The sequence below is a fragment of the Marmota flaviventris genome, chromosome 6 (assembly GCF_047511675.1).
Source record: "Marmota flaviventris isolate mMarFla1 chromosome 6, mMarFla1.hap1, whole genome shotgun sequence".
Taxonomy (NCBI): domain Eukaryota; kingdom Metazoa; phylum Chordata; class Mammalia; order Rodentia; family Sciuridae; genus Marmota; species Marmota flaviventris.
Genome location: NC_092503.1, coordinates 136,739,344 through 136,760,087, shown reverse-complemented (window position 1 = coordinate 136,760,087; position 20,744 = coordinate 136,739,344). Strand labels below are relative to the sequence as shown.

At 39.1% G+C, this 20,744-nt stretch overlaps 1 protein-coding gene and 1 pseudogene across 1 annotated transcript; one reads left to right on the top strand and one right to left on the bottom strand.

Annotated features, from left to right (window-relative positions):
- Positions 1 to 6,829: 6,829 nt before the first annotated feature.
- Positions 6,830 to 8,047, top strand: LOC114107406 (septin-7 pseudogene; annotated as a pseudogene).
- A 5,311-nt stretch (positions 8,048 to 13,358) lies between these two features.
- LOC114107421 (serpin B9-like) lies at positions 13,359 to 20,507 on the bottom strand. The gene is made up of 6 exons (XM_027954830.2): positions 20,340 to 20,507; positions 17,620 to 17,757; positions 16,940 to 17,057; positions 15,431 to 15,573; positions 14,435 to 14,590; positions 13,359 to 13,763 (listed from the first exon to the last, which is right to left on the bottom strand). Exons 1-6 carry the CDS (start codon positions 20,505 to 20,507, stop codon positions 13,359 to 13,361), a joined length of 1,128 nt encoding a protein of 375 aa, XP_027810631.2.
- Between the last annotated feature and the right edge of the window lie 237 nt (positions 20,508 to 20,744).

Here is a 20,744-nt window from a genome sequence, read left to right as displayed (position 1 = left end):
TGAGTGGAATAATAATTTGGTTCATTAGGTTGGAACTAAATGAACCTACTAAGTGTCTCACCAGCTTCCATTTCTTAATACTTTACAAGGAGAATTCATTCAACATGAATTCCAGAGGGTGCAGATAAACCCCACTCAAGCCCTAGAGAACCACTAGGAATATTCATTTTTCTATTAACATAGGTGATGTAAAAGATGAAGGGTAGTGTTTCCCTTGGGACTGAGCAATTATTTTTCTTATTTCTCTGTGGAATCTTTATCATTTATGTCCTCTTAAGGCAGTGTATTAGCTAGGATGCTCTACAGAGCATAGCAATGTGCCCTAGAGATTGCTTGAGCCTGCATTTTATGCCTACATCTCTTGGTAATAAATACCATTGCCCAGCTGGGAATTGTAGGCCCCTGGCATCAAGTACATTATGATGATTGTGAAATAGTCTCTATGTATCTGAAAGGGTTGCCCTCTCATGGATTAAGAAAAGCTAACACCTAGGACAGTTGTCACCTGCATTTACATAATCGTGGCCTCTATAGATTCTTACAGTTCCTAGAATTATACTCATCACACTCTCTGGGAGTTTTCTTCTTTCAGAAACTTCAAACTCTTTCATGAAAGTCTTAGCAGAGACTAAAGAGAGGGGGGAGTGACAGGTCAAGTCCCTGGTCAGAAACCTCCCAACAATGCCTTGCCCCTTCCCAATTACTCTCTCACAAATGACACTTCCCCCCCAAGCTAGACACCTGTGTCACCTTTTGACTTCCATGTCTGAAGACTCCCAGGTGTCTCAACCTCCACCCATAATCACCCCATAACAAGAGATCCCATTTTCTCTATTGGACATATGATAACAGCCCCACACTTTGCTAACAGTTCACAGTATTTAATTTTAATCTGACCAGTTTGCTCTTTTTTTAAAAAAATTGTTCTAATTAGTTATACATGACAGTAGAATGCATTTTGACACACCATACATAAATGGAGTATAACTTCTCATTCTTTTGGCTATACATGATGTAGGATCACACTGGTCGTGTAATCATTTATGCACAGTATTAGTGTCCAATTCATTCTATTATCCTTCCTACACCTACCATAACCCCTCTCCTCCCTTCAAGTCCCTCTGCCTAATTCAAAGTACCCCTATTCTTCTCCAGTCCCCACCTTTTGTGAATTATCATCTGCATATAGGAGAAAACATTCAGCCTTTGGGTTTTAGGGGTCGGCTTATTTACTTAGCATATTCTCCAGTTCCATTCATTTACCCAGAGATGGCCATAATTTCATTCTTCTTTAAGGCTGAGTAATATTTTTATATGCCCATATATACCACATTATCTTTATCCATTCATCTGTTGAAGGGCATCTAGATTGGTTCCATAATTTAGCTACTATGAATTGAGCTGCTATAAACATTGATGTGGCTGCATCACTGTAGGATGCTGTTTTTAAGTCCTTTTGGCATAAACTGAGGAATGGGATAACTGGGTCAAATGGTGGTTCCATTCCAAGTATTCTGAATTATTTCCATACTGCTTTCCATACTGGTTGCACCAATTTTCAGTCCCACCAACAGTGTATGAGTGTACCTTTTTCCCCACATCCTCGCCAACATATTTTTTCCTCTCAGAAATTATTTATTAAAGCTCTAGGTTTTGCTAGGCCACTGGACACAACTATAAATAAGACAGACTTGTTCCTGTCTTCGCGGTGCTGAAGTCTTCTACTGGGAAAGACAAGACACAAAAGTAAACAAATGAAATTATTGCAAATCATGATAAAATTAGGAAAGAAGCACACCACGGCCAGAGGTAGAAAATATCAGGGGGACACTTCTGTTATATGGGGTGGTTCTTCATCTCTGCAGAAATGATACATGAGCTGAGACTGTGGGGCAAGGATTCAGCCACTTAAAAAGCAGGAAGACTAGAGTTCTGGGGAGAAGAAATGATGCATGTAAAGGCCAAAATCCTGGAAACCAGAGAAGACCAGTGTGGCTGGAGGGCAATGAGCAAGGGAGGGTGGCCTCACAGGAAGGGCAAGGTTAATGTGGACCCAAATGGCACTCAACTGTTTTAAGCCACCATGTTAGCTGCCAGGGATACCATAGAAAATACCACAGATTAGGTGACTTCAACAAAAGAAATGTATATTATCCAGTTCTGGAGACTAGAAGCCCAAGATCAAGGGGTCAGCAGCATTAGTCTCCTGAGGCCTGTCTCCTTGGATTGCAGAGGGCTGCTTCTCAGCATTTTCACATGAACTATTCCCAGGCTTGAACATCCCTCATGTCTCTCTGTAGATCCCAATTCCCTCTGATAAGTACACCAGTTCTATAGAATTAAGGCCCACTCAAGCTCTCTTTGACCTGGGCATGGTGGCACATGCCTGAAATCCCATCGATATGGCAGCCTGAGGCAGGAGAATTGCAAGTTCAAGGCCAATCTCAGGAACTTAGCAACATCCTCTCTCAAAATTAGAAAATTAAATTTAAAAGGATAGAAAAAACTCTTTTGATCTTAATCACTTCTTTAAAGGGCTTCTCTCCAAATACAGTCACATTCTGAGATTATAGGAGCTAAGGCTTCAACATATGGATTTTGGTAGGACATGGTTCAGTTTATAACAATGCCTTAAAGTATTTTCACTCTTTTTAAGAGAGAAAGCCTTTTTTTTGAAACTTTTAATTTGTTCTAATTAGTTACATATGACCAGAGAATGCATTTTGACACATCATACATAAATGGAGAATAACTTCTCATTCTTCTCTGTTGCCATAATGTAGGATCACACCTGTGGTGTAATCCTATATGCTCATATAGAAATGTCTGATTCATTTAACTACCCTCACCTACCCCCATGCCCACTCCCCTCCCTTCAGTCCCCAGTTTAATCCAAAGAAACTCTGTTCTTCCCTAGCATTCCCCCACTTTATGGTGAATTAGCATTTACATACCAGAGAAAACATTCAGCCTTTGGTTTTTTGGAATTGGTTTACATCACTTAGCATGATATCCTCCAGCTCCATCCATTTACCTGCAAATGCCATTTCATTGTTCTTTAAGTCTAAGTAATATTCCATTGTGTATATATACATTTTGTTTACCCATTCATCTGTTGAAGGGCACCTAGATTGGTTGCATAGTTTATCTACTATGAATTGAGCTGCTATAAACAATAGCTGTGTTGCTGTCTTATGGTGATTTTCAGTTTTTTATGTATAAACCAAAGAGTAGAATAGCTGGGTCAAATGGTGGTTCCATTCCAAGTTTTCTGAGGAATATCTTCCTGTTTTCCATAATGGTTGCACCAGTTTGTAATCCCACCAACAATGTATGAGTGTACCTTTTTCCACATCCTTGCCAACATTTATTGTTGCTTATATTCTTGATAATTGCCATTCTGACTGCAGTGAAATAAAATCTTAAAGTAGTTTTCATTTGCATTTCTCTAATTGCTAGAGATGTTTAACATTTTTTCATATATTTGTTGATCAATTGTATTTCTTCTTCTGTGAAGTGTCTATTCAGTTTCTTAGACTATTTATTGAGTGGGTTATTTTATTATTATTGGTGTTAAGTGTTTTGAGTTTTTTATATATCCTGAAGGTTAATGTGGGCTGAGCATGTGGCTCAGTGGTGCACTTGAGGTCAAAACAAAAACCCTGGTAACAGAACAAAACAAATTAAAAAAAAAAAATGTAGAAACCCAGATTCTGGTTTTACATCCAGTGGATTAAATTTTTATTTTTGAAAACCCTGCAAATAATTTCTCTTAATTATAGCCAGCATAATTACAAGTACATTTCCTTTTAGGACACTGGTCCTTCACAAACCTGCAACCTGCTTAGATTATCTGCAACTTGTTTAAACATTTAGCTTTTGAGTTTTTGGCTTATCTTTCTTCCAATTTTGAAAGAATCCAGTCATTTTACTTTAGGACAAACATCATACTTTACCATACAAAATCTTTCGTCATTCAAAAACACTCTCTAAAAGACATATCCTAATCCTTATAACTTTGTTTGTATCTTTTCACCCCAATTTTTTGTTTAAAATAAGAGAAAAGATTTGTTCTACTTTTTTTGTCTCTTTTAAAATTTACAGGTTGAAACAAAACATATAAATTTTTAAAATTTAGAAAAATTACTTCTTTTTAAAAAAAATTCTACACTCCTCAATATTTTCATTAAAATGCAGCTTAAAAGTCTTTCTCCCTTTCTCTTTCTTTCTGTATAGAATTGCACATGTTAATTAGAACATTCACTCTTAAAAGCCTTTTTTTTTTTTTTTTTTGTAACTGAGATTGAACCCAGAGGCACTCAACCAGTGAGCCACATATAGCAGTCTTTTATATTTTATTTAGAGACAGGGTCTCAATAAGTTGCTTAGGTCTTTGCTAAATTGCTGAGGCTGGCTTTGAACTTGCAATCCTCCTGCCTCAGTTTCCCTAGCCACTTGGATTACAGGTGGGTGCCACTGCACCTGGTAAAGTCTTATTTTTAAGTAAAGATCCAGGTAAAAGTTATTTTCCTATATATTAACAGTTTATAAAAATACATTTAACAGATAGATACCTGGTATAATTTAGAAAGCTAAGACTTCTTGAATTTATATATAGCAATCGATTTATCAGTATTTTGTAAATGATTCAGATGTTTTATCTCCATCTACATAAACATTTTCCTTCTTATATTTACTAATTTGCCCATTTTTAGATTACTCATGAAAACCAACATATAAGACCAGCAAAGTTAACACCTTATTTCTTTGTCAAACCTAAAAGTTGATGTTGTATTTTAAACATAGAAAGCAATGGACATTGTGTCTTGAACACCTAAAAGATAAAGATAAATAAATATTATCCTGAATGGCCAGGAACATGAGGAAAAAAAAAGGTTAGCAGTTTTAGACTTTTTATCTTTTTATGTATTTATTTATTTATTTTTGTGGGTGGGTACCAAGGAGTGAACTCAGGGCACTCAGCCACTTAGTCACATCCTCAGCCCTATTTTTTATTTTATTTAGAGACAGGGTCTCACTAAGTTGCTTAGTGACTCACTTTTGCTGAGGCTAACTTTGAACTCACAATCCTCCTGCCTCATTCTCCGAAGCCTCTGGGATTACAGATGTGAGCCACTGCTCCTGGCTAATTTTAGACATTCTGAATTTTATTTTACCAAAAAATTTAAATTAGCTCATTTGTGATATATCTACTTACATTAAATTTTATTTATGAGACAGAATAATATGTTAATATGTACTTATTAATTTGTAAAATGAGAGTTGAATATAAATTACATTCACAAAAAAATTGAACCAAGCTAAGGTCATATGTTTATATGACTGTTGTCATTGGATCAGGAATGTCCCCCAAAAGCTCACATGTTGAAGGCTTGGTCCCCAATGAAACACTGTCCAGAGGTCAGGTTTTGGGTAAGTGATGTACTCATAGTCATTCTGACTTTATCAGTGGATTAATGCATTTGATGGATTCATGACATGAATGAACTACTGGGAAGAGTTACAAACTATAGGAAGGTTGGGAGGGTGGGAGGGGGATGTGCCTTTGGAAACTACTTCTTATCCTTGACCCTCCCACCCCTCTCTCTCTTTCTAGGCTGCCATGAGCTGAGCATCTTTCCTCTGCCATGCCTTTCTAACATGATGTTTCTGCTTTGAGCAAGCCAACCACGAACTGATATCTCTGAAACCATATGCCAGAATAAATTCTTCTTCCTCTTTTGAATATTTTGATCATAACAATAAAAAAACTAATAAAACAACTAAACATTATGATTTTTTTGTTTGCACACCATATCTCAGCTTTGAGTCAAAATTTCCACATGAAACAGCTTATACAGAGAAAAACTTTCTAATCTAATCTCTATTTACTTCAGTCTCAAATAAGGTAAAGAGTTAATTCTTTGATTGCATTTTGCAAGTGGGCTGAGATTAAAAACCCAAACCCCAAAAACCTCCAAGCAACACAAATAACTTCCTATCTTAGTATAAACAGAAAGCCAAAGAGATAAATATAGGTAGATAGCCATAAAGCCAAAAGCTTTTACATGTTATGCTTAAGATTGCAGTTTAGAAATCATCTTAAACCTCGAGTAGTGGACCACATATGTAATCCCCACAACTCAGGAGGCTGAGGCCGGAGGATCATAAGTTGGAGGTCAGTTTGGGCAACTTCGTGAGAGACCTTGTCTCAAATAAAAAATAAAAAAACCTGAGGATGTAGCTCAGTGGTAAAGCACCATTGGGTTTAATCCCCAGTTCCACACGCACACACACACACACACACACACAAATAATTTTGAAGGGCACATAGAAATGTTTCAACTTAGGCATACTGGTCAAACAAAGAGTATCACTTAAGTGTGCATAACACAAAAATAAATTTATGATAAGAAGGGCCATAAAATAGAAGGTGAGCTCAATATAAAATAATTCTGGGGAAAAAAATCTGTCAAAAATAAAACAGCTGGGTATATCCTAGCCCTAGGAATTCCAGGGGCAATTAACCTGGGTGAATGTTTGATTAGTATGTGTTCAGTGTTATCTCCAGAACTCATTTTGTGAGAGGGCTCTTGGGTGCTGCAGCAAGAGTCGGTGAAATAACAGAACTCTCACTGCCGCCATCAAATACATCTCTTAGCCCTTATCAAAAACACAGATCCAAACTAATAGATAAAAACCCATAAAAACCCCCACCCTCATACCCCACCGAATATTCCCTCCATGTCTCCAGGATTTTCACAGACAAATGAAATAAAGTAAGCATTAGAGATACTGTTGAAGGAACATACAAAGAAGCCCAACTATTCACAACTGGGGAGTAGCTCAGATGAAGAACCTTGAAGGCTATGTGGGCTTTGCCAATCTCCCAAATCAAGTTTACAGAAAGTCAGAGAAGAGAGGGTCTGAATTCACATATGGTAGTAGGTGAATCTGGACTAGGAAAATCAACATTAATCAACTCATTATTCCTCACAGATTTGTATTCTCCAGAGTATCCAGACTGCTGGTGGAACAACCCAAAGTTTTAATCAAAGTAGGTGGTGCTCAATTGCTGCTCACAATAATTGATACCCCAGGGCTTGGAGATGCCATGGACAATAGTCATTGCTGGCAGCCTGTTATTGGTGACATTGATAGTAAAAATGAGGATTACCTAAATGCAGAATGTTAGTGAACAGACATCAGATGCCTGATAACAGAAGTACAGTATGGTTACACTTCCTTGCTCCTTAAAAACTGGATACTGAGTTTATGAAGTGTTTGCATGAAAAAGTGAATAGCATTCCACTTACTGCCAAAGCAGACACACTTCCACTGAGGAATGCCAAAAGTTTAAAAGACAGATAATGAAAGAAATTCAGGAACATAAAATTAAAACATATGAATTTCCAGAAACAAATGATGAGGAAGAAAATAAGTGGTTAAAAAGATAAAGGACCATTTACTTCTTGCTGTGGGAGGCAGTAATACTATTATTGAAGTTAGTGGCAAAAGGGTCAGAAGGAGGCAGCATATCCTTGGGGTGTGGCTGAAGTTGAAAATGGTGAGCATTTTGATTTTACAATACTAAGAAATATGTTGATAAGAACATAGATGCAGGACTTGAAAAATGTTACTAATAATGTACACTATGAGAATGACAGAAGCAGAATACTTGCAGCTGGAACTTACAATGAAGTTGATAAAATAAGAATAAAGGGCAGCTTATGAAGAGCTCTCTGGCACAAAGGGAAGGAGAAAGGAGGGAGTGTGTAGCCAAGATGAAGAAGGTGGAAATGGAGATGGAGCAGGTGTTTGAGATGAAAGTGAAGGAAAAGTTAAAAAAATGAAGGACTTTGAAGCCGAGGTGTAGTGACGCCATGAGCCAATGAAAAAGAATTTGGAAGCCCAACATAAGGAACTAGAGAGGAAATGATGTCAGTTTGTGAAGGAGAAAGCAAACTGGGAAGCTCAACAATGTACTTTAGAGCAACATAACTCCTCAGGGACCTTGGAAAAGACCAAGAAAGGGAAGATCTTTTAAACTCTCTACTGATATGCCAGATTGGACATCAGTGTTTGTGGGCTCCATTTGACCAATTTGCACCACTTTTATCCAGAATGATGGATTTAACAGCAGACAAAAATTTGTTGTTGTTGTTGTTGTTATTGTTGATGGAGATTAAGATGGCTTGAATTGGGTAGTGGATTGTGTACTTAGAAAGTTACAGTAACTTTCTATATTTTCTTTTCCTTTTGAAATTTTTTATTCAAAAGATCTTTTCAATGTAATTCAATAGAACATTGTACTGTTGTATAATCATGCTCTGGTGGTCTAATTGTTTACAGGATATTTCAAAATAAAGGGACTCCGGAAGGTTTTTATCAAGGATAAACTGCCATAAAATGATGCAAACTATGCTTCTCTAGGATAATTATAATACAGTACCATTCATTGCAGCCTATACAATAATGTAATTTAGTCTAACACAGTTGACCCTAATTTTTGACACTTCCATTGTTTAAAAATACACATGGAAAAAAACCCAATATCCTCACAATGCACCAAGAGCTTTTTAGTAACAACTGCTTTTTGTTTTGGATTCTTTGCATACATGTTATTCTCATTTAGTGCCCTCTTTAGCCAGAATCTCCTAAATGCTTTATTTTTGTAATAACATTTAATTTCCTTATTTTCCATATACTGGCCCTGCTAAATAGAATATAGCACCTTTCATATGATAGGAACCAACAAAGAAATTTTCCTTTAACTCTCTCTTCATATTTTATTGTAAGTAGCCAGTGGAAAATGCATTTATAGATCATTTCTAGGCAAATTGTGAAGCTAATCACCGACCTGTTTCTGTCTATAATGAGTCTTTTTGTTTTACTATCATTGGGCATCGTGGTCTCTTAAAGAGAAAAAAAAAATTGCCATTCTGTATTTAGTTGCATCCATATATTATGTTGCTGTATTTTTGTTGTATTAAAAAGTTTACATAATAATCAATGTTGTGATGTTAAAATAAGAACACAAAAAATGAAGACATTAAGCCAGAATGCACTTCAAGGTCACATCAGGGACACACAAGATATCCGAATATCCCAGAGTGTGACATGACATAAGGTAGGATGTGGCACTGCAAATCAAAGGACCTTCTGTGGAAAGACCCTGAAAAGAGAATTTCTTCTGCCTGAGTACTTGGTGTAGGCTTTGATCCTACAAATGCCCAGATGTTCTTCTGTCTGCCTCTGATTTATCAGAAAAGGATAAAGACAAAGAGATCTAGAATCTGAGAACCAGCTGCTCATTATGAGGGGGTGGGGGATGGAAGAGAATGTTCTTAGAAGACCATGGCCAAGGGCCAGAGGGAGCCAGGGTTGGACTCAGAAGAGTGCACAGGAAGAGAGGCTCTGAAGAAAGTAAATGGACATGAACCACCACTTACCAGAAGCTGCAGTTAAGACAGAGACCAGTAGATAAAGGTGATGGGTCTCCCCAGCTGGTTCCCTCAGGGGTGAGGGAAGGAAGATCCTTAATGAAAGGGACATAGATGGAGCTTGGGGAGCAAGAGAAGAAAGTGGAGTCAGTAAAGAGGGGGGGATGATTTTACTGGTTTAGGAACCAGTTGCCTAGAATATTGAAAGGAAAAGACAAGCCCAGGGACTAGGGTGTTAAGTAGCTAGTCAGCCATGATGGGTGAGCAGGGCAGGGACAAGGAAGGGAGGCTGAAAACTGAGGTTGGCCAAGGCCCTGAAGGTTTGGCGAGACTCCCCTCCCCCTCCCTCCCCTTCCTTCCCCCACCCTCCCTGGATAACTTGATGGTGGCGGTGACTGGTCTGACCCAGGAACCGGACCCAGGACCCTGTGGGCTACTGGTCTCCTAGCCCACTCCTGCCCATCCCAAACAAAGCTGATGCTGAGGACCTGGCGCCTTCAGGAGGTAGCAGGCAGGGCGTGGATGGCACTCATTCCACAGAGGCCGGCCAGGGATTGCAGGGTTCAAGAAGATGCGTGGATGCCCAAGAGCTCACCCACATGTTAGGGAGTGGAGCCACGCAGACCAGGCCCTCAGTGACCACTCCTGCTGGCTCCTGGAGACCACACCTTGTCCAACAAGGCAAAGGCCTTAACCACTCTGGAAGGTGAGAGAAGCCCCTGAGAAAGGAGATTGGAACCAGCAGCCACCCTCCTGCAGGACCTCTTCCTTCTCCATCACAGAGAACCAGAGGAACACACCCTATTTGGCCAATGGGAAATGCCTACCACCTGCTGGGACGCTTTAGTGCCCTTTGTAGACGACCTGTGTGTATAATAGGATAAAGCTGCTCTCAAACTCCCCTGCCCGCCTTGTGCTAAATGCTTCTGCTGCAAAATAGTTAAGCACTCAGGGGGAGTCTTTAACCCTGGAAAGGACCAGTGAAGCTTAGCCAGTGAGGGGGCGGGGCAGGGAGGTGGTGGGAGAGGATTACTGGAAAGGAAGGTTTTTTGTTTGTTTGTTTGTTTTTTAGAGAGAGAGAGAGAGAGAGAGAGAGAGAGAGAGAGAGAGAGAGAGAGAATTTTTTAATATTTATTTTTTAGCTTTTGTTGGACACAACATATTTATTTTATTTTTATGTGGTGCTGAGGATCGAACCCAGCGCCCCATGCATGCCAGGCATGCATGCTACCGCTTGAGCCACATCTCAAGGAAGGGTTTTATAAGAAGATGGCACTGTAGTTTGGATCTGGGATGTTCCCAGAGGTGCATGAGTTGAAAGTGTATTCACCAGCCTGAGGGGCTCCTGAGAGATGGGGGAACTTTTGGAGGTGGGGCCTAGTGGAGGAAGTTAAGCCATGGGTGGTGTGTCTTTGAATGGAATATTCAGGACACCAGCCACCTCCTCCATTGCTCTCCAGGCCACAGTGAGTGAGCATCTTTGCTCCATCACTTACTGCCACCATGATGAACTGTCCTGACACAGGCCCAAGAGCAACCAAAGAGGCCAACCAAGCCTGAAACCTCTGAAACTGTCACCTAGGATAAGTGGTTCCTCCTTTTGTGTTGATTATCACAAGTACTCTGTCACAGTAATGGGAAGCTAACTATCATTGGTCATAACTGTACAGCCCCAAAGAAAAGGCAGAGCGTGGAATAGTCAGAAACTGCAAATAATTCTATAAGGCTGGAGTGAAGGATTAACATTGAGAAATGGCAAAGAGGGACAGGAGAAAAGGTTATATCAGGAACTACCTGGTGAGTTCTCAAAAGGGAGCTTAATCTTTATCCTAAAATGAATGGAAAACTATCAATTCTGAACACCAGAGAGAGGTCTACCTCTAGCAGGAATGTAGCTGGACCACTTATTCTAGGCATTTTTCAATCAGCTGTGGACCTTTGTGTTAGTCAGCTCTTCATTGCTGTAGCCAAATCATCTGAACAGAATGACCAGGAGAAGGGGATTTCCTTTTGGCTCACAGTTGCAGAGTCTCCATCCATGGTTGGCCAGCTCCAGGGCACTGGACCACGGATGAGGCAGAGCATCTGACACCATGGAAAGAATCACCATTAGTGTGTTTGCGATTTTTAAATAAAGGTATACAGAGAAATTGGAATCTCATACATTGATCGTAGGGATGTGACATGGTTCAGCCACTGTGGTTGGTGAGTCTTCAAAAAGTCAAATAAAATTATCTTATGAACAACAATTCTATTCCTAAATCTGTATATACACAGAACAGTGTAAATAGTTATTCAAGCAAATTCACATACATGCAGTTTCATAGAAGGACTATTAAAAACAACCACAAGGGAGTAAAAATCCAAATTTCCATCAATGGATGAGTAAATAAAACAATTGTGTCATATTCAGGTACTGGAATATTATTCAGTCATAAAAAGGAATAAAATACTGATACATGCCACAATAAGACTCAACCTAGAACACATCACACTAAGTGAAGAAGCCAGACACAAAAGGTAATATATTTTATGATTCAATTTACATGAAATATGCAGAACAGGTAAATCCATGGACACAAAAAAGCAGATTCATGGTTGCCAGGGGCTACAGGGAGGAGGGGATGAGAATTCACTGTTTAACGAACATGGGTTTTTCTTGGAGGCAATGAAAACCTTCGGGTACACAGTAAACTTTATGGTTGCACAACATCTTTGAGCCATGTATTAGATGGCACTGGACTGTGTAAATGTGAATGTCATTGGGATAAAAATGTCTAAAAGAAACAACAAACTTGGTGATATTCAACAACTAAAAAAACACTACAGTGGTTATATGATCAAATTATTTATTAGTGCACTATAACATGAAGATAAGTAGAATATAATAACAAATCCTGGAGACTTTAAGTCCTAATCAAAAGATTAATAATAAAAATGATTAATAAATAAGCAATGCAACTATCATGGGCAGTTATTGTGAAAGTTCAAAGATGTAACGTCTTGAAGAAGATGACAGTTGAACTGAACATTAAGGGCTAATGGCTTTTAACTCTTTGGGCTTGAGGTAGAGAAATGCAATACCACCAGGCAAGGTGTCCTAGCTGCAAGGGGGGTATATGGCAGTTCAAAGCCATTCAACTGTCCAATCTGGTTGTCATAAACTCTATATAAATTGGGAACACACATTAAAGAGCAGATATCAAAGGACCATGACTCTGTCCTGTTGTGTCCCTGTTATCTATTACAATTCTTAGCATATATGTGCTGAATGATGAAGGGTGAATGCCAAAGATAGACAAAACTAAAATGTGTATTAAAGTGGTTTTTTCATTGTAGATGAACATAATGTCTTTATTTTATTTATTTTAATTTTTATGTGGTGCTCAGGGTCAAACCTAGTGCCTCACATATGCTAGGCAAGTGCTCTACCACTGAGACACACCTCCAGACTAAAACTTGTTGTTCTTTAAACTTGAATAATAGTAACAGTATATACCAGCATTTATTACTATTGTGGCATTCAGCTAAGGTAGGTGTGTGACAAGTTTAAAATACAGGAAAGCACAGGATAAGTAGAAGGAATTGCATGTGGAATGACTGGGAAATGTGTTCGGGGCCATCTGGGGAAAGTTTGCAAGCTATCCTAGGCATCTGTACTGCACTCATCCTAATACAACAGGGAATCAGGACAGCCTATTGGCCATGACCTGGTTCTGTGGTACAATGAGTGGGCAGTGTGGGGACAGCTGAGTGTGTGCATCATGAGATCACACTGGCAAGTTGTTCAGAAGGCTTAGGACCCTGCCCTCATCTTCCTACTTGGTGTTCACCTAAAGGCCCATCCTTATGAACTGTAGTGGGAACTTGGGGACATGGAAGAGGGAAATTCCCCATGGAGAGGAATTACAACCCTCAGGGACATGAGAACCTGCCACAGAATAGAAGAGTGTTGTTTTCATTATGCCTGATGAAGAAAAGGAAGGGGTGGTCAGCACTGAAAAATGGTAAATATGAAAAGCTGAATTCTTCATCGTATATGCTTGAGCCCGCCACAGCCTCAGTGCCTTCCTCATTTATTTCCAAGACACTCTTGTGCACAAACTTGGACAGACACAGGTCTGTCTCAGTTGACATTGCAGACAAGTCAGCCTGGCCCTCTTGGAAGACATCAACCATTCCCAGATGCTGAAGCACAGACTGCATGTTGTAATCCCCCTGCAGTTTAAATCTTGGAATTAAAACTTTCACTTCAATATTCTGCAAAGAGGCTGCTTCGGTCCAGTCTAGGAATTTCTCAAAAGTAAGGCTATTTTCCACCTGAAAGACCAGAATCACAGGTTCATAGTCAGACTATGGTGGGTATCGGTGGACACACAGACATTTCCATGAACATCCACACAAGATGAGCAGTGCCTTCAGCTGCCCAGAAGCTTGTGAGGGCTCTGACTTGTCCACCACCCCACACGCTATCCCATATGTGATTTCCCTGTGGCTGCCCCTCCTTATCCATCCACTAGCAAAACATATTTATTTCTGAAAAACATTTATGCCCAGTCAGTGGTGCTTTTCTTGTGGTATTTGTTGGTTTGAATGAAGCTTAGTTTCAACACAATGAACCATTGCTGGCAAGCACAAGAGACTGGAAGAGCTCTCAGTGTGAGCCTCTCCAGGACAGGGACATCTGCCTAAAGTGGAATGTGGCACTGTTTGTGGAAACTCATCATCACAGTTAGGGACCTGGAGAGAGGGAAAGCCCATGGGAGCTGCTCTGCTCACAGAGACCCTTTAGGTCATCATGGTGCACTGCCACCATTGAGAGGACGGTTGGCTCTCTTTCTATAAGGATCATATCACAAGGAAGCAAGGAGGACAGGGTTGGGCCATTTGGGCTCTTGGGTTGGAGATACTGTGAAAGAAAGGCACAGGGTATACCCAATTCTTCCCACAGAAATTCTGAGTTCAAAGGAGTGCAGCCCCTCCCAACTCACCACACTGAGGTCCACGTCCTCATCTGGGAGCAGGATGATCATACTCAGCTCCTTGCCAGCATAAGGCAGCTCCAACACCTGTGTCTGGGCCTCACTGATGTAGATGTAGTTAAAATTGGCTTTCTGCCACATCATCTCCACTGGCCTTGACTCCTCCTGAGGAGGAATGACCACATTAGCACAACATTTAAAACTGTATAAAAAGGGCAAGAAAACTCTCAACTCTGGTGTGATCTAGCACTGCTAGAAATTAATACATTGTTATCATAAACATGCCTTATAAAGAGGGGGAGGAGGTTACTGCATACAAGCTTCCTTATTGCATTACACTGTATTTTAAAGAATTAGAGAATTTAGTGAACTAGTCTAATATCTGTTTTAATTAAAGTTATAGCTCACAGTTGATTAAGGCCTTTGCCACTCATTTTTAATGGTATAAAGATGCAGATTCTGAATCAGTAATAAGTTATGATTAACAACAATTCAAATGAGAAACTACTTTAATTTAAAAAGTAATAGATGGAAAATCTGGGAAGTAGCTCAGGGGTACAGAACTTGGTTAACATGCACAAGACCTGAGGTTGATCTCTCATTGCGAAAAAACATTTTTAAAAAATTCTGATTCAAGAAATGCGTTGTCACATTCCTTCTTTGCATTCTCCCTGTGTCATTCATATACATCCATATATACATATATCACCTCTTTTAGCTTTTTATCTAAGCAGCTTATGTCAATAGGAAGATCTTTGTTTCCAGAATGAGATTAAACCAATACATGTAGGAGACTTCATTAGAGGCAGTTAGAATGCTAATAGGTTGTAAACCATAATAGAGAGCAAGTATTATTTGTTCAAATCATTTTTCCACTAAGATTAAAATTCATTAAGAGGGATGATAAGTTTGAAATTATTATTAACCATTTATGCCTTTACAAAGTTAAATTTTCTATTCGATTTCTTCATCAGACTAGCATAATTTTTGAAAGTCTCTCCCTACCTTGTTTATTATGAAAGGCATTTTGCACACACATGATTTGTTAAATGGCTCATCCCATGTTCCTTTGAAGTAGATGGCATTGACAAGAACCAGCCTGGCCTGCTCATCAATTGAGTTCTTTGGTAGCACTTCTGGGATTTTACCTTTCAAAGCAAGCACAAACACTTTCAGTTGCTTTTTATGAATCCTTAGTGAATAATCATGACATGATGTCTTGGAGATCCAAACATTCTGGTTTCAAATGTGCTGAGTTTGGATGATACGTATAAAAGTTAAAAATCCCAGCTATGAGTGGTATTTATGACGACAAGTTGAAGATGGTGAAAGACTTCTAAGTCACTGGAGGAAAGCAGGTTGGGACAAAGCAGAAACTTGACACCAGGTTGGAGAAGACAAGTAGGAAAGGAGAGAGGGGCTGGGTAGGAGCTGACATTACCTGCTGTGGGTAAGAGCAGTGTCAGGTCTAAGGCCCTGTGGTCAGACCCAGTTCTAACATTGTACAGCTACCTGCAACATTCCTGGGGCATATAGAATTGAATAGCTCCAGACCAGGAACCTAGGAGGAGTTTCGGAAAACTACAGAAGAGAGATTATGATTGCACCCTCCTGACACCTGGAATCCCTGGAACAGATGATGATTTGGGTAGTTGAAGTTATGCCCTTTTTAACTTGGATATCAAGTGGTATGTTTCCAAAAAACTAAGAGCATCCCTGCTAATTTGCTGCCTAAGAAGGACACAAGAAATAAAGATTCCATGAATAAACAGTGGAAAGGACTACCTCTATTTTTTATGGTCTCATTTGTTAGCAGAAATAAGTATGTTCCTAGTGGTGCATAAATTATCTGAATGATTTCAACATCAAACCATCATTGATCTTATGGACCAAGATTAGAACTTGTCACACTTTGAAACAGAAATTAGTAAGTTTTAACCATGCATGGAAGGTGTTTTTAGTCTGTGGAATGGATCAGCCCTGAGAGAGGCTCTGTAGCTGACTAATCAAGTCTAGGCTTCTCAAGTCTGATGAAGGGTGCTTAAGTGAGAGATAGGAAAGAAGAAGTAGGAGAAGTCATCTTAACATGTAAAAGTGGGAGGAATGAAGTCCAAACTGACTCCATGAAGAGGAGGGTCAAGGGCATGACTTGGGAAGATCTGGCCATTGATCTGTTCCCACAGCCAACAGTCACCTGCCGTGTGAACAATACAGGCCAGTGTCAAGTAAATTATTACATGGGAATTCTGACCTACAAGTTTCTGTTGTTGACACTTGTATCAGTCACTCCTATCCTAGGAGAACAGACAGCATTAATTGTCTGGTTTTGAAAACCCGAGCACTGATCAGATCTTCTGTGAGTCACTTCACACACACCAAGAGGCTCAGCCAGGCATCTTTGCTCTGATGGTTCTGCAACACCAGTGACATTAGCAGTGAGGAGGAGAGGTAGAGGAGAGAGGAGAGGAGAACAGAGTTGGGTGGGAGGAGAGTGAAATAGCTTATAATTCTGACCTTTCATCTCTTTTGAGACCCAACAATTTATATGCTTCCTGGACTTCTCTATAGCTCTAGCAAAGGACAGCAGCTCCAGCTCCGTGTTGTAGGACTGAAGACAGGACTCCTTAAATGTCTTGGGAGAGAAAAAGTTCAGATGCTGGCCATAGAATGACAGTGAGCTTCAAAAAATTCTGAAATCTAATTTTAGGCTGTTCTTAAAATTGAAATCATGATCAAATCTTAAACTACTTGATATGAAACATTATAGTTTATAAAGAGATATTTCCAGAGCCCTGAAAAACCAGAAATAATAAATAAAATTTGAGACATTGCCAATATTGAAATAATACAAGTTATAGAATTGGGGTCTTTATTAAAAAAATAGTTTACTGTAAGTTTCTCAAATTCTCTAGAATATTGTTCATTTTTTTCTTGTTTTTGCAGTACTGGGGTTTGAGCTCTGGGCCTTGAGCATGCTAGGCAAATGCTGTACCACTGAGCTATGTCCCAAGGCAATTAATTTTGTTCTTGAGACAAGAGTGTCACCAGGTTGCACAAGATGGCCTCTGACTCTCCGTTCTCTTGCCACAGCCTCCCAAATATGCCATCCTGCCTGGTCTCTAGAGTCTCTCTTAGGGTTGTATATCACCAGGTGTTTTAAATATAACTTTTATTGTTCTGCTGATTCAACTTACCAAGAGGAAATCACAGGTCTTCTCTCCAAAGAGCCTATTGGCTGTTCTAAGTAAGTACTTTGAGCCAGGCTTGTTCACTTGGGTGAGAAGCATCTGGAAGCCCTTATGGATGTCTTCCTGTATCTTTAAAGACATTGCCTGTGAAGGAAATCAGCGAAACTCTGTCAATTTTGATCTTGGTCTTAACAAGAATTTGCAAGCAATTTTTTTTTTCTAATATACTGAATAAAATTTTCTTTTGAAAGAAAGTTGATTCTGATTGAGAAGTTACACTGGTTGGTAGGTGGAGAGAGGGGCCAGCTGGTGAATAAAAGATATGGCTCTTGTACCTGCACAGCACTCTCTGCATAGTTTAGAGATGAGCAATAAAAATAAATAAATAAAAGGGGCAAGAGAGGTTCATAAAAGGGACTATTCTTAAGTCCTGTATCCCATAGACACCATAAATGTGTCAGAAATAGAGAATAACTTGCCTCAATAATTTATTTTCAACAAAAGATGCAGTTAAAAACACTAAAAATCCAAGAAAAAATTGGACCGGAATGCAATCAGCATGATAATATTTAAAAGAAAATGAATGTATAAAATGAGCAATATGATTAATAAGAATAAATCTGTTCTTAAACAGTATCCTAGAAAGAGATAATATATGTGTATTATATGATACTTTATAATTCAAAGGTGTCATATTAGGTCACAAGAAGAGTTTCATTTGATTCTGAAGTATGCAAATGACACAATTTATATTCAATGACTTCAGTGTAGGAAACTAAAAATCAATAACACTACAACTAAAATGCCAACAACATGGAAGCTAACCTAATTACTAATTATTGAAAACACTTTCTAAGGAAATAACTCCCATATATAACAATGAAATAATTAACATGTTGTCTTTTTTTTTTTTTTAGGTTTTCTCAGCGAGTCCTTTTGACATTGTTTAAATAAGGGACATAGCAGCACAACTTTGGACTCAATCTTAAATGAAAGTACACTGAAAAACAGCTATAAAAAATGACTTTCATTTCCCAACATAATTAAATTTAAACTACATATATTTCCTCAGTCTTCCAGTTGGTCAACATACTTGCTAACTTAGATAGATATTAGCCACAAATTGTCAAGTAAAGTCTCATCACCTGGTAAAGATGTACACACAAATTGCCAAACCCTTTTGTACCAGCTGAACTGCCCTCTACTGGACTATATAAGGTATTCAGCTAAGAGGTCAATGTGACTTGGTTTCACAAGGTAATTCAACAGAAAAAAAAAAAAATGTAAACATTATATCCCACACAAACTCAAATTTACTGAATAAGTTAAAAACAGAAAGAAAAACCTCTTAGTAAATTAATTTTTACCATGAAAGAAATTGGCAGAGTACCAATTCTACAAGTAAACAATTGAATTGTTTTGAAAATTGGTAATGGAGGTTTATGAAGTTTCCGTCTTTTCAACCTTGGAGGCAGATCTGAAACAATAGTAGTAATAGGCAGGAGCAACAGGAATAATGTAACAGCAATCTTTACAAAGATTTTTGTATTAACACAAATCATATTTTTGTTAGTCTATTCACTCTACAGATGTTTTCTTATGCATATACATGAGTCACAGTGGACACATGCTGAGTAGTTCATATCTGTTAAGTCTCTTCTCACAACAAGCATTAGAACTTTTTGGAGCCATTTCCTCTGTGAAAAGCCATTTCGAGTAGCAAGTTGTTTTTCCTCTGTGGCTCATGCCCAGGCCTGAGATTTGCAGTACTGTAGGACCAGTTTACCACCACTGCCCAAACATCCCTCATCTGGGGGAGGAGCAAAGGACTGATTTCCATAAGGAAACAACTGTTCCAAGGCCACAAGTTTAAGGAACTTCTTGATGAAGTCAATGAGTCCTTGCATGGTTCAGGTTCTCTCTACAATCCACATATTGTTTTCATTATAGAGGTGCCCGGCAGCCTTTAGTAGGATGTCCACTTTTGTCTTGGTGTCACTGGAAGGCTCTTCTCTCTAACAAGACTGCAGCAGAAGAAGGGGGTTCTGGAGTGGCTGTACTTGGAGAGACATCCGTAAATTCTTCCTGCCAGCAGCAGCAGTTGAAAAGAGTTTCCACACTGACCTTGAAGATTCTCAATAAGGTAAACACTAAAAATGTTTCTTCTCTTCTAAAGAATGATTCTAAGTAAATATTTAATATAATATTTAAATATGTGACTTATAATTTAGAAAATAAAATGAATGTTATAGTACCAAACCAAATAATTACATCAAAAAATAGTTAAACAACATTAATTATTTTAATGTTACAAAGGAAATAATTATATAACAAAACTCCCAATGCACAATGTTAGAAAAGGGAGGAAAAAAATCCTAAGGAATTTAGGGAAAAACAAAAAATGCTCACGAGTCCAAGAATTGATTTTTTCAAAGAAAGCACACTTATCTACCCAACATAGACAGAAATCACCAATTTTAAGAAAAAAATTTTCAATACTCATAAGAAAAGTTATAAATGAAAAAGAGATTACACAGTAACCCCTGCAAGCAGCCCCCACAACATCTCACTGGAGGAAACTCCTCACCTCTCTTCATTCTGTATCCCCTCCCTGAAATGGTCCAGGCTCACCCCTCCTTCCTCAACAGTTCTGGAAAAACTCAAAGAGAGGATAGGAGAGAAGCACTGCAGGCCAGTCCCTTGTCCTGGGTGATAGGTGAGCTTACCCGAGCTATCTGGACCTTGGTGTTCCCCTTTGCTCCCAGGAGGAACATGCCCAAGGCAGAGGAGATGCTCAGGGGAGAAAAAAACACATTTTGTGAAGGTTTGTCTTCACACAGCATCTTCAAAACCTGGATGGCAAAGGTGCCATTTGCTTCGAAAAGAGAATTCATGATGCAGGGTCTGGGGGCAAAGAAGACAGAGAAACACAATGAAATGGGGCTGAGGACACTGTGTGTGGTCTCTGCTTGGCTTTCGTTTTTCCTGTGAATTCAGAAAATTTCTGAGTATCAGTGAAAGCCGTGGGAGTAGATTAGACATGTGAAGAAGGGGCTGGTGTCTGTAGAACATCAAACTGTCAAGGAAAGGAAGAGCAGAAAAGCATGCAGAGGAGAACAGAAGTTGACAGG